Raw genomic sequence first — 15,234 nt, 5'->3', positions numbered from 1 at the left:
GTAAAGATATATAAACATTTTCACTTTCGACATTTTTGCGATTACTATATATAACTTACCCTACGAAAGTTAAAAAATTATTAAGTTATTTAATCAATATTAATTAATACACAGAGTAATTTTTTTCAGACATATTTATATGCACTCGTCAACATATTTATATAATGCCCTAAGGTTTTGCAGACCTAGCAGACCCCGCCTTCCACCAGCCCTGATTTTCAAAAGAAAAATTGATGATTTAAAAAAATATTGATAAATCACTTCAAAGTAATCATATAAACTTTTTAAAAGAAATGACATTTATGAGCTGATATAAAAAAATAGAAAAAATCGCTAACAAAATCGTAAAGATGCTTATACGAATTCAACGAAATTTAATGAATACAATAAAATAAAATTATTAACCTGTTCTTAAATTAGAATTCAAAATTTACACTAATATACATTTATATACACCGAGGAATAAAATTCTAAATCATATAGTTAATCATAATTTATATAAATCAAATATTGTCAATAATAACAATCATAATGATCATTTATAATTCAAGAAAGAAAACTAGTTGGTACTGGTATTTTGCCTTGAGGCAAGTTACATGGACTTCCCGAAATGTGTAAATAATCGACTTAATCAATAAAAAATAAATTAATTTATGAGTGATTAAAAGTATTCCGAGTGGATTTATTACACATCATTGCAAACGAACGAACGAACACGTTAACTCGGAGTATTTTCTACGAGCAAATTTTCAAAAATCAATAATTTTAATTAATCAATAATTATAATTGAACCAGTTTCCGCAGGACTTTAATGGTTTACTATGTTCAAGACCAAGTACACTATCGTTATACCAACTAAATCATCTAATTTTATTTTTAACAAACGTCAAAAAAACATTTTCTCTAACCTTGATAAATTTTATATCTTTCAAACAGTTTTTAATTTTTTAAAATCGGTTCGGTAGTATGAGCTTAAATGTGGACGAAAGGCTTAACACTTCTTTCCAAATTACAAAAAAACGGCTCGGCCGATCGTCGCACAAAACTGAGAAACGATATGCCTTATCGAGATATATCAAATGGCTTTTAAATTTCTGAAATCGGTTCAGGCGTTTTTAAAAAAACGTCGATCAAAGGTCTAATTTTGAAAAATGCTAATAAAAAAAACCATACTAATTTTTACAAACTTTGACGAATTTTTAAAGCTAAACCAGTTGTCGTAGGACCGTAATATTTTAGTATGATCTAGATTCTAGATCATACTAAAATATTACGGAAGATACCATAGTCTTCTAGATTCTAGAAGACTATGGTATCAACCGTCAAAAAATTAATCATAAAAATCGTAGAATTTTTTTTTTCAAAAACTTTATTAAGAAAACGGCCTGGTCGATCTCTACCAAAAACTAATCAGCACGAGTCCCAACTAATATCTTTCGAACGGTTTTTGAATTTTCAAAATCAATTCAGAATTGCAGGCTAAAACGTAGACGAAAAATTTTTCACTTTTCTGCGATTTATAAAGAAACAGCTTGGCCGATCGTCGCACAAAACTGACAAATAATAGTCCTCATCGAGATACATCGAGTGGCTTTTAAATTTTTAGCCGTTTTTGCCGTTTTTGCCGTTTTTGCCGTTTTTGCCGTTTTTGAGAAAACGACGATTTACGACAAAAAATCTGTTCATATACACACACTTACTTTTTCCAAATTTGGGCTCATTCGATTCAGAATGGCTTGAAACGTCGAGAAAACATAAAATTAGCGATTCGGATTTTTTGATGAAAACATAAACTTCTCCTTGGGGAAGTTAACTAGTGGTGTATGGCATTGTAAGTTAAGGCAAATTGCTGGAACTTCCCGTACTGTAATGATATATTCGAGGAAAATTAAATGTTTTCAAATATATAATTATAAATACTGTAACTTATATATGTTTACAGAAAAGTAAATAAACAAAACTCAATCAAGCAAATTTGAAATAAAGGGCATTGTCTAATATTTATAAGAAATATATAAACTGAATTACAAAGTTAAAATTATTTATTTCAAGTATATAAGTGAGCATTTGAACTTTAGGTAGAATTCAAATTAAAATCCACGTAGAAAGCTTTTTGAATCATTCAAATCGGATGCTTAGTTCTCTCAAAAACAGATATTTTTTGCACATTTTGCTTGGTATCTCCAAAACGATTGGATCTGCCTTCGCCAAAAACTAATCACCACTTCTCCTCATCATTACAAATTGAAGTTTTTTGCATCAATCAAATCGGATGTTTCATTCTCTAAAAACTGGATTTCTATTTTCTGTACCATCAAATCGGTTGATCGGAGCGCCCGTAAACGTGAACTAAACTAGCTGTAAGTGGAATTCTGTCTTAAGGCAATTAGGGCATCGTGCCTTAAGGCAAATTGCTGGAACTTCCCGTACCAAAAATTATTATTTTTTTTAAAAACGATTAAAATTGAAAAATTGAAAAAAAATTTACTTCGAAAAAATAAGATTTTTGAGAAACTATAAATTGGACAAAAAATTACTTTTTTTGAATTATTTTGACATATTTTGGAAGATCTGAACTTGTTTTTCAGAGCAATCGTACTGCTTTAACTGCATAGGGACAAAATATAAAGCGCGTAAGCGCGGCGTCGCTGTCTAAACATTGATACGGAACCCATAGGAAAATAAACAAAAATTATACTTATTGTTAAAATCTCTATAAAATATCTGAAAATTTGATGTGCATATGTCTAATGATCATTTTTGACCGCCAAATGGCATTTTGTTTACTTTTTTCGTTATATCTCCGAAACCGCTAGACCTGCCTTTATGAAAATATGATCAATTCTTTATCTTGTCAATACAAGTAAAATGCTTTTTGAATTATTAAAATTAGACGCTCCGTTCTCTTAAAAACTGAGTTACCGTTTTCGGCACTTTTTGCCCCGTATCTCCGGAACGGCTAGACCTGCCTTTGCCAAAAACTAATCAGCACGTCTCCTTATCAATACGAATCGAATGTTTTTTGAATTATTCAAATCGGTTGATCCGTGTTCCCGAAATCGTCGACGAAAATTTGTATCCGCACATACATACACACACGCACACACACACACACACACACACACACACACACACACATAGATCCATTTTTTCTAAGGTATGCCAAAATATTCAGAAACCTCTGAAACGTAAAGATATATAAAAATTTTCATTTTCGATTTTTTTGCGATTACTATAACTTACCCTACGGGAAGTTAAAAATGCGGACACACAAAACACACACACTTCCATTTTTTCTGAGGTATGCCAAAATGTTCAGAAACCTTCAAAACGTGAAGAAATGTAAAAAATTTTATTTTCGATTTTCGGTCCATTACTATAACTTACCCTATGGAAGTTGATAAATATGAAATGAATAAGTTGCTTTTTACAACTATGTACAAATAAACTAAAAAATGCCGCCCCAAAATAAGTGCCGCCCGGGGCGGACCGCCCCCACCGCCCCCCCCTAGGTACGCCACTGGTATATACATACATATATATATATATAAATATATATAGATATATATATATATATATATATATATATATATATAGCTATATACTAGATTTAAATTTACTATTTACATGCATATGTAAATATTCGTAATGGTTCTAATTCTATCAAATGTTTATTCTGAAAGTAAATATTATTGAAAACTTTAGTAAGAATTCATACATTTATATACATATTTATATTTAGTTCCAATAAGAATCTTCTAGTCAATGTCCACGAAATGAAATGATAAATTATTTAAAAAAGCTACAAAAATTATAACAAAATTGGGGCCGTACTATTTTATATGTATATATATATATATATATATATATATATATATATGTGTGTGTAGATATATTTCGAAGTTTTCGTATTTATTTGTGTAAAATCGGAATGATTTCAAATATACATTTTGAAAGATTTATTTTGATTTTCTCGCCGAGCAAAAATTTATAGTTCTGCAAATAAAACAGCTTATAACTGTTATAGCTATGATCTGGATTATTTCAATTGACTGTAAATATTGCATAATCATTTATATATAGGGGAGCTAGGGGTTTATTGTAACAGTTTTTTTTTAATCGATGTATCTTAAAATCCACTCATTATATTTCTACGAAATAAACTTTTTTTTTTTTTATTTATGGCATTTGACCGATTGGTCATTTAGCCTCTTATTACATAAATAATATATTACAAAATTATAAATACCAGAGAAATACATATTTTACAAATTGTTTACAACATAATATTGCGACTTAATTCTTAACGCCTTAACGAAAAAAACTTGAAGACATGTTGCAACTATTCCTGCGGGATAATAAGTAGATTATTAAAAAATTTGGAACTTTTGAATTGTAGACGTGGGTACAGGACAACGTCGGTCGGGCCAGCTAGTATATATATTCATGCTTTTTCAGTTAATTTTGCTATCATTATTTCATTAATTGATAGCGTCATTTTATGTATTGGAACAAAAAGTTATTCCCTGTAATATTTTTTATCCTTCACATTTATTTAATAACGCAATTAAAAACAGATTAGAACAGTTACTTAAGCTAGAATATTATTATAATACATATATAATCATTTCTTCTTTTTCAAATAAATGTTTTTCTAGCTTAAATGGTTTTGCATCTTTTCTTAATAGATATAAAGACATCATTTTATTTATAGTATTCAAGTAGTTTTTCTCATTTCTTAAAAAAAACTATATTCTAAAGAATTCTTTGTTTTCTTATTTTCATTTCAATATAACAAAGACAGAATTATATACTCAGTTTAAAAAGCGGATTGTAATGATTGTGACTTTTGTTATATCGGGGAATCCAATATATTTTTTATAGAAATTCACACTATATTTATTATCACATTTAAAACTATGTTATTTCTGACTATATGAGTTTTTTTAACACACCATCAACAAATTATCCAATTTTTGTATATAAAGACAAAAATATTGACCTTAGAAGGTTGCTTTTCCTCTTTACTTTTTGTAAGTTATCAAGATTTAAAAAAATGTTATAGATATTGAAGTATCAATAAATTTTTATCCTTTACCGAATCTTTCATTGTACATTTGATGTTTTACAAAAGTCTCCAGCTTTAAACATAATTCACAATGCAAATAAGCCCCCCAGAGCCTTTTTTTCACCGAAAGATTTGTCCGTCAAGAATCCTTCATCCCTTCATAGGGTTTTATCGTCATATCTTTATGCTCGAAAAAAACCTTATTTGATGATCCATAAAGACCTTAAACCCTTACAAAGGACAAGGGGGTACTTTAATCCTTCTCATTCAGCCTTCGATGGGTCCCCCGGAGTACCCGGAGAAGGGTTAATGATGGGATTGATGAACTTTTGATTTACGACGGGTTGAAATGTATTTAGTTTTATTTTATTATTTGGAATAGTAATACATTATTTATAAAATTTTATCTGCTTAATAATTTATAGATATATTTTAAAAAATCTTAGAAAACGAGTGACTTCCTTATGCCATCTTTTTTTTGCATAGTATAGGGTCCGCCAAATAACTGTTTTTTTTTGAAAATTCTATAAAAAAAACTACTGATTTTTTTAAATTTGAAATAATAGTTTTGGTTTGTAACTGAAATGCAAATGGCAGCCTAACTTTTAAATGGTTGCCAAAAAATCAAAATGGATGCTAAAGATTCATAATGACTGCAAAAGTTAGATGGCGACCCTTTATTATATTAACACAAATATATTATTTTAAGATTATTTTGAGCTTTAAAATAATTATATAAACTTTCTAACGATACAAAATATTTTTCAAGATTCTTACAAATTTATTGAAATATTTAAAAAAACAACTTGTTGCTTTCTAATGTATTTTTTTTGTATAATTTTAACCTTAATATTAATATATTATATTAATAATATATAAGTTCTAAGATGTAGAATTTTAAAAGCTCCTCTGATTTTCTTTCCTCTTATAAGATGTTTGACTTTTAAGATGCAATCTTTTATAAGTTTCTCAAAAATACCAAAATATTTTCACAAAATTATTCAGATATTTGAAAAATTTAAAAAAAATTATGAAGGACTTCTGAATGGATTTTGTTAAGTTTTGCATTTATCTTATTATTAATTATTTATATTAAGATAGTTTCAAGTATTAGGATGCAAAATTTTATAAACTCTTCAATGATACCATGATATTTTTCAAAATTCTTATACATTTTTTGAGATATTTTGAAACATTTAGTGAATTGATTTCCTATGTTAAAAATTTAATGAATGATTTCTTATGTCATCTTTACACTTTTGCATAATTTTATTTTAATATCATTATATTGCAGTTAGATATTTTCGAGTTTTAAAATGCAATATTATAAGCTTTCTGACGATATAAAAATAGTTTACAAAACTCTCATAACTTTATTGAGGTATTTTTAAAAAATTAAATAAAAAACACGATGACTCGCTAATGGCATTTTTATTTTTTCTTTATTATCATATCAATATAAATATGTTTCAACAAGATGTTTTTCAGTTTACTAAACTTTTCAACGATACAAAAATATTTTTTAAAAATTTTACGATTTTTTTGAGATACTTTAAGATATATATTTTTTCTAGATATTTTTATCCTGCAATATGTGTCATGTTAGGGCGTGTTCTTCGTCGCCATATGTTCATCGTTTTCTTTAAAAGCTTTTTTTAAAAACCAGAAAAAACATATTTGTTATAAAAACATAAGATGATAACATAAAAAATTTCCATTAAGGCAAGACTATGCAAAATATTACTTTATAATGCCAAACCTTTTTGTTAAAGTTTTTTGTAATAATTTAATAAATTTGTAAGAATTTTGAAAAAAAAAATATAGGAGCAGAGCTTATGTATTTCAACATGGTTGAATAAACAAGATTCTGCAAATCTTCTGAGGGTAATATTTTTGTCCATTTGTTGTTAGTGTATTTTTAAAATAAATTATATGGCTAGAGCTATGGCTCGATATAATAAATATGTTGATCAAATTTTGAAAATTTCTACAAAAAAAACTACTTTCAATACTAACCTCTTTTTTGCAAATGCTATTTGTATTAATATATTAGTATAAATAGAGGAGAAAATACAGGGAACTGAAAGTCGAAGCGCAGGATCAGGAAGCATGGAAGCAGAAGTTTGGAAAGGAAATTACACGAAAAAGGGGGGAGGGAATAGAGGTAATGAGAATGATAGACGACGGAAGGGTAAGGAAATCATTTATTTCAATCAAAATCGATAATCAATTTATAATCGTATTTTTAAAGTAGAGCGAGTTGATATACGTACTAATTGTGTTAAAGAATATTGTAGAAAATTCAATTTCAAATCATTTGTCGAATACATAATTCATATTAATCAAATGGTTTAAAATCGAAATAGTTATACGAATTATGATGAATTATGAATGATGATTATATATATATTACGAATTATGATGAATTATGAATTGTGATGCATAATATCAAAAATTCAACGTAGGGAAATTTTATTTTGGCTGATCGAGGCTTACGACCATTTTATCATTCAAAAATACAAAAAAGTGTATTAAATTGATTTAATTATGTATATATATATATATATATATATATATATATATATCCAGTAATTAAAAACAGTTTTATTGAAAGAAAATGTTTTTATTCAGAGAACATTTATCGTTTTTATTATTAATACTATTTTTTAATTATTATTTAGTCATTTATTTATTCTATTTCTTTTCTTTAATTTCTTTTATTCTATTTTTTTTCTCTCTTGATTTTGATTTTCAATACCATAACTTTTAACTTATAGATTGTATTGTAATCTGATTGTTAAAATTAGCAGAAATAAAAAAAATTCAGAGAACATACGTTTCGGGTCTTGATTTGACCCATCTATATATATATATATATATATATATATATATATAATAATAATAATAAATATTAACGATTACTTAGATTGTTTTATGTATAAAATTATTTATAAATCTTGCCTTAATCACTTTTATACAACCGACTTCTATACAACTCATTTTTTTGTAATCATAAACTATATAAAAAGTGTTTTTATTATATATTAATAATTATCAATGATTATTCTATTATTAAATTTAAATCGTTTTATATGCATATTATGATCTTATATTATATTAAAAATCACTCTTATTTATTGAACCTTAAAATAGTTCTTAAACGATTATTGATAATTATGGATAATTATTCATATATCACAAATAAGAACACAAAAAATTATAAATTAAAGAAATAAATTATTTATTATTATATTCTATTAGTAGGGAAAAATGATATTAGTGGTTCTAAAAATAAATTATATCTATTTAGACTTATATTTTAAAAACATGACGTACCTTTACAAAAATAATAATTCACACCACTCTTCAATATTTCGTCACATATTTGAATTTAGTCAAAACTTTATTAAAATAAAATTTTTTATTAGTATAAGACCCCTACAACTGTTACCACTTTTGATTAATTACTGAAAAGTCTGATTTATTTTTTGAGATTTAAAATTTTTACAATATTTATATATTTCGTAGTAATTCGTCACTGTGTTAATTTTTTTTAATTTTATTTTTTTTTGCGTAATTTTGGTCTCGAAATTCGAATTGGACGCAATTTGGACGTGCGTCCACTTTGAACGAACGGATTCGACTGGCGTTCGTTCACGTGTCAGGAAAATCTACTTGTGGGCGAATTCAAATGCGCAAACTCCGGAAAATGTATTTATTTGTATATATATATATATATATATATATATATATATATACATTCATACAATATACACTATATTATAATTCAAACTAGAAGTTCAGAATAAATCTAAATAGTAGTAAGCGTCAATTGCCTTAAGGCAATTTGCATGAATTTTCCGATACTCCTCCAAAATGCGGATTAGAATTATCAATCTGGGGTATAGAATATAACTGTTCTGATTCAATATGTATTAAGAAAAAACAATTCATTTATAAGAATTTTCATAATTTAACTACTTTTTGCTGGCCACAATATTTAAGGAAATTCATGGCTTACCATGAATTTCATCACTATGCAAAGTTTCATAAAACTGTTTTTCATATAATAATTACGAAGGAACTTTTACAGAAAAGCACTTGCATATCTGATCGTTAAACGTATCAAAATTTTTATATAACTAGTGGGGTGTATGGCATTGTGCCTTAAGGCAAATTGCTGGAACTTCCCGTACCGTAACGAAATGTTCGAGGAATACTGAATGTTTTCAAATAGATTATTATAAATATTGTAACATTGTCTAATATTTATAAGAATTATATAAACTGAATTGCAAAGTTGAAATTATTTGTTTAAAATATATTAGAACTATAGTCAGAATTAAAAATAAAATCTGAATTATTTTCGATATACAATTTTTTTTTTTTTGAAAAAAAAGAAACAATTTTTTTTTTCTAAAATCAATTATTTTGTTAAGACAAGCAGAAAGTTCTTTGAATCATTTAAATTGGACGCTTAGTTCTTTCAAAAACTACCATTTTTACATATTTAGCTCCGTATCTTCGAAATGGTTGGGCCTGCCAAAAACTAATAAACACTTTTCCCAATCATTACTAATTGAATGCTCTTTAGATCATTCAAATCGGATACTGCGTTCTCTCAAAAACTCGATTTCTATTTTCTGCACTCTTTGCTCCATATCTCTGAAACGGCTAGACCTGCCTTTACCAAAAACTAATCAGCTCTCCTCTCTATCAATAGGAATCGAATGTTTTTTAAACCATTCAAATCGGTTGATCCGTGCGCCCGAAAACGTGGACGAAAAATTGTATCCATACATACATACATACACACATACACATCCATTTTTTCTGAGGTATGCCAAAATGTTCAGAAACCTTCAAAACGTCGAGAAATGTAAAAATTTTCAATTTCGATTTTCGGCCCATTACAATAACTTACCCTACGGGAAGTTAAAAATTATATTTCTTTATAAATCTATAAAATTTATATAATTTATAAAATAACATACAAGTCTTGTATCTTGAAAAGTTCGTTAAAAAGATGTTTATACCACGTAAAATGCTTTTCTATATCGATAAATCTTAAAGAAATGACACCAAAACACTGCCTTGGGGAATAAACAATTAGAATCAAAGTATGCTAAATCTATTGTTTTGAAGTTCAAATAATAAACAAAATTCTCAGCCGCCAAAAATATTGACATCAAAATGTACGGTAAATAAATTTATTTAAAAAAATACAAAAAAATGCAATTTACAGAGATGCACATTTACTTTTTGCACACAAATTAGAACGACGGATTAGAATCATGTGAAGTTTTTTTTACTAGATACAATTTTATTAGTTTTTTGTTCGTAACCATGTCTTTTGGTAAAAGATTGGATTTTTGGGAGAAACGACACATAGGTAAGGATTCCGCACACATATCTAATTTTAAAACTATGCGCAAATGCTTACTCACTTCATCCAATTTTGGTTGAAATGATTCAGAATGACTTTAAAAGTTGAGAACGCATAATCAAATCATAATTTTGGCAGAAACAAACACTTTGGGATCGTTCAAGTATTACGTAAGCAGATTTATTACAATTATTTACCCCCCCCCTCCCCTTTGTCAGCAAAAGTAAGCAAAAGTTCTTACCCAAAATAAGCAAATCAATAACCCCCCCGCCCCCCTTGAGTGCTTACGTAATACTTGAACGGCCCCTTTCTTGGAAAATTTAATGGTAAATGCTTTTTCCAGATGGTGACAGCAGTCACCACCTAAAACGTAGAAATATACCATGTAACTGTTGTTCTTGTAATTACCCTTCACTGGACTATTGTGACTCTGCAATTGGACTCGAAGATTCTAATATAGATATCTGTGATTCCAACGATAATTTTTGTTGTGATTCCGAAATTCTTTACAACAACAGTCAAAGATGCAGAGTTATTTGTGAGAATTCCAAGAAGAGAACCAGAAGAGGTATTAGGAAATCTCAATGCTAATATTGAATATTTGTTCTAATTTTGGTTAATTTCAGGTTGCAGTCAACCATTATATGAGCGATCACCTGCTCCCCTAAAATCTACTAAAGCAACATCTACGGGACGTGATATTATCACACCAAAAGTTATATATGGTACGTAGCAATAACCGCATTTTTCACAAAATACTAGTGCACTGTTTATTTTTTCAGAATCCAAAGCAAACCAATGCCCATCTGCCAAAACCCGAAACCGGCGCGAATTCTCGACGTCAACCTGCAAATGCGCAGATTCTTCTGTTGATCCACCTCCAAAAGGCTGTCCGAGTTACGATTGTCCACGACTAATTTGTGCATATCGTAAACATATAAAAGAAAAACATTTCTTGGCAGATGATATGACGCAGACCGTACAAGAACTGGAGCATCAGGTTAAGAACTATACGAGTAGACTTGTTTGTGGACATATTATTTATATTCATTTTTTCCTGTAGGCGCTATCAACAACCATTACCACTGGCTCGGATGCTCTCTGCCCCATGTTTTTGATGAATGATGTGGGGACGAAAACTGTTGACCCTATAGCTCCGTTGATGGTGAATACCGGTGTTTCAGCTATAGAGCAAGGAGTGACTGCTACACTTTCAGTGATCTTACCACCAAAGTAATTTTATAGGATGATCTATGAAGTAAATTTTCAGTTTTCTGTAATTATTTTTTTTCAAGGTCTGAACAATCTGGATGCCCATGTGTTAGACCCAGAACCACTACTGGTGTATCTCCAATTATTTCGAAGATTGGAGTTCCAGGTACAAAAATGATAATAGATGTATTTCTGTGCTTTTTTCAACATATGTATTTGTTTAACCAGCTACTGCGAGTGTTGCAGTTACGACGTGCCCAAAAAATATTTCTGTGAAAGAATTTTGTGATCAGGCAGTAAATCCTTCGTACATAATGACTCCTCGCAGAGAACAAGTGACATGGCAACCAAATGTGGTAAGAAAACTAATTTATGACTTTTATTTAATTCGTTGTTTATTTATATTTATTTTACAGATGTCTAGAAATCAGTATACGGAAACATTGGATTATTACCCTGATTCTTTGTCATCGCCGACGTACAGAGATATGTGCGTCAATGTGAATCCATCAACTATGGGCAATTGGTCAAAATCTACGGCCGAGATTAGTACCATGACTGGGGAAAACGGATCAACAAGGAACTGGTTTGGGTAAAGAAACGACATAGTTCAAATTAGAATTTGAAGGCCTTATTTATTGTTAAGCTTCTATTGTGTAATTAGAGATGCTTCGAAGAGTTGTACAGAGGAAATACCAGATGAACGGTTTATAACCGAAGTTAATCCTGATGATATGATGCCGCCTGCTTCCTCAACCATGCAGTCTCGTCCATCTTCCTTTCTGATACCACCTCAATCTGGCATGTTTTCTCCTGCTCCATCAGCAATTGGCCCAACCGGTTCTGCTTTGATACAACCTAGTGTACCAAATTTTGAAGCAGAAGGCCGACCACGAGCAAAGAGCAACATTTCATCTGTTACTATGCCTGCAGCTGATTCAGAGACCATGAGAGAGAAGAGTAAGTAGATTTTTAACCTAATATATATATTAATCAAATAGTTCAGGATTTGTAAACTACATGCACGTTTTGCAATTAAATTAACTTTATCATCCAGAATTCTCAATGGCTGCGCCCAATGATAATCTGTCCAGATCCAGAAAATCGGTGAGAATGTATTTGTATAAAAATTATAAAGATTATAACCTTCCATTAAATAATGTCTAAACTATGTTGGAAAATTCTATTTCAGATGCCACGAACAAGTAATCTGAACATGCCAAGAACTAGTAAGATGTTCAAGTCGACATCTGATTTCCGTTCTAATCCTTCCCTAAATCAAAATCAAAAAACTGTACAAAATCGAATGATGTCTAATGCTGGACTAGGAGGTAATTGTTATCAGTATATTGGCCTTCTGATTTATGTTGGTTTACTAGTGGCCCAATTTATATGTCTGATTAGATTCCTGATATACTTCAGTTTAAAATAAGGCAGTGGGCGAATTTAGATATTTCTGATCTATAAATATACCATTTAGTATTAAATTGGACCCCCGATGTAGTTTGTATACAATCGCCAAATTAAGATATTTCTTTATTGATTGTTTAATCTGGTAGTGCTCCAGCTGTGGTACAATTGTTTTTTCTTTTGGTACTAACTGGCTTCTGATATAAAATTTTCCTTGTTTTAGGTAGATCCGTGTCCAGGGTTATGAATCCAATGGATGCTAGGATGAGTAATCGGTATCTTCAACCAATTGCTGAGATGGACGAGGACAGAGGACAACAGTCTTATTGGAGGTAAAATGCTGAGAAATTTTTTGGTTTCAGTTTTTATTTAGGATTTATGTAGTCGTAGTGCATTAATGCAGATTGAGTATTGGTATACTTTGAAACTACAATTTAAAATAGACAGTTTGGCAGATGATTCGATTTGATCATTTTTTGCTTTGATAATGTTTAATATTGGAACTATTTGTCAAAATAACTAACACGTTTGGCATAAAATTGAATACTTTATTAGTTCTAACATTATAATGCCCTACCTCAATCCTATTTACTTATAATAAAATAATGCAGCAATTTATTACTGAATATCGATTATTTACACATGTCAGGAAATTCATGCATCTTGCCTTATAATTAGAGAAAAACAAACCATACAATATCAAGTTTAACTAGTGGGGTGTATGGCATAGTGCCTTAAGGCAAATTGCTGGAACTTCCCGTACCGTAACGAAATGTTCGAGGAATACTGAATGTTTTCGAATAGATTATTATAAATATTGTAACATTGTCTAATATTTATAAGAATTTATAAACTGAATTGCAAAGTTGAAATTATTTGTAAAGTATATTAGAACTATAGTCAGAATTAAAAATAAAATCTGAATTATTTTCGATATACAAAAATTTAAAAGAAAAAATGTTGCAACAAGATTTTTTTTCAAGATCAATTATTTTGTTAGGACAAGCAGAAAGTCCTTTGAATCATTTAAATCAGACGCTTAGTTCTCTCACAAACTGCCATTTTTTGCATATTTTGCTCTGTATCTTCGAAATGGCTGGGCCTGCCATTGCCAAAACCTAATAATCACTTCACCCAATCATTACAAATCGAATGTTTCTTAGGTCATTCAAATCGGATACTCCGTTCTCTCAAAAAGTCGATTTCTATTTTCTGCACTCTTTGCTCCGTATCTCCGAAACGGCTGGACCTGCCTTTGCCAAAAACTAATCAGCTCTTTTCCCTATCGATAGGAATCGAATGTTTTTTGAACCATTCAAATCGGGTTGATCCGTGCGCCCGAAAACGTGACTGGAAATTTGTATCCATACATACATGCACACACACACACATACACACACTAAAAATTATCCCTATAGAACAAATATTGTTCCATCTAATATTTGTCTTCAATAGTCTTCGATTTCAATCTCTAGTCTTTCTATAGTCATTAGTTTAATTTAAAATCTATATTTATATGTACAATTGTGCATCCAATATTGTAAAAATGAAATGCTAGGGGGGGCACATTATTAAATAGCCCCCGTTCGAAAGTTTCACATGCACGGAACGAATACAAATTCGCCACAAACGTGCATTTATCAACGACGACGACTACATTACATGTCGTTGGTTGGGGGCACCCTGGAGACACGATGGGGCGGAGGAGGGTGACCATGGAGGATAAGAAGCAAGGAGAATATAACTAAACTTAGAAGTGACAAGTTGCATGAACTTCCCGACATGTGTAAATAAATAATCGACTTAATTATTATATATTAAATTATTATTGTTAACTTCGCGTAGGGCAAGTTATAGTAATCGCAAAAAAATCGAAAATGAAAATTTTTATATATCTTTACGTTTTAGAGGTTTCTGAACATTTCGGCATACCTTAGAAAAAATGGATGTATGTGTGTGTATGTAAGTATGTGTGTGTGTATGTAAGTATGTGTGTGTGTATGTGTGTGTGTGCGGATACAAATTTTCGTCGACGATTTTGGAAACACCGATGAACCGATTTGAATAATTCAAAAAACATTTGATTCGTATTGATAAGGAGACGTGCTGATTAGTTTTTGGTGAAGGCAGGTCTGGCCGTTCCGAAGATACGTGGCAA

The 15,234-nt window shown here is 29.7% G+C and overlaps 2 protein-coding genes across 2 annotated transcripts in view; both read left to right on the top strand.

The window, feature by feature from the left end:
* Positions 1 to 11,421: 11,421 nt before the first annotated feature.
* LOC113363003 lies at positions 11,422 to 13,193 on the top strand. Its single transcript, XM_026605494.1, has 9 exons — positions 11,422 to 11,454; positions 11,518 to 11,687; positions 11,750 to 11,832; positions 11,895 to 12,022; positions 12,083 to 12,258; positions 12,331 to 12,626; positions 12,724 to 12,773; positions 12,859 to 12,997; positions 13,147 to 13,193. The coding sequence occupies exons 1-9, from the start codon at positions 11,422 to 11,424 to the stop codon at positions 13,191 to 13,193; spliced, it is 1,122 nt and encodes a 373-aa protein (XP_026461279.1).
* A 110-nt stretch (positions 13,194 to 13,303) lies between these two features.
* Positions 13,304 to 15,234, top strand: part of LOC113363905 — a 33,000-nt gene continuing 31,069 nt past the window's right edge. Inside the window, exon 1 of the mRNA XM_026606386.1 lies at positions 13,304 to 13,408. Within this exon, the coding sequence (XP_026462171.1) occupies positions 13,320 to 13,408 (89 nt within the window). The 5' untranslated portion in view covers positions 13,304 to 13,319. The remainder of the gene's footprint in view (positions 13,409 to 15,234) is intronic.

This window comes from Ctenocephalides felis, unplaced genomic scaffold, assembly GCF_003426905.1.
Source record: "Ctenocephalides felis isolate EL2017-DRISC unplaced genomic scaffold, ASM342690v1 CF-g0.4_SCAFFOLD_00845, whole genome shotgun sequence".
Classification (NCBI taxonomy): domain Eukaryota; kingdom Metazoa; phylum Arthropoda; class Insecta; order Siphonaptera; family Pulicidae; genus Ctenocephalides; species Ctenocephalides felis.
The sequence above is the reverse complement of the archived record's forward strand: the minus strand, read 5'-3'. Positions and strand labels throughout refer to the sequence as shown.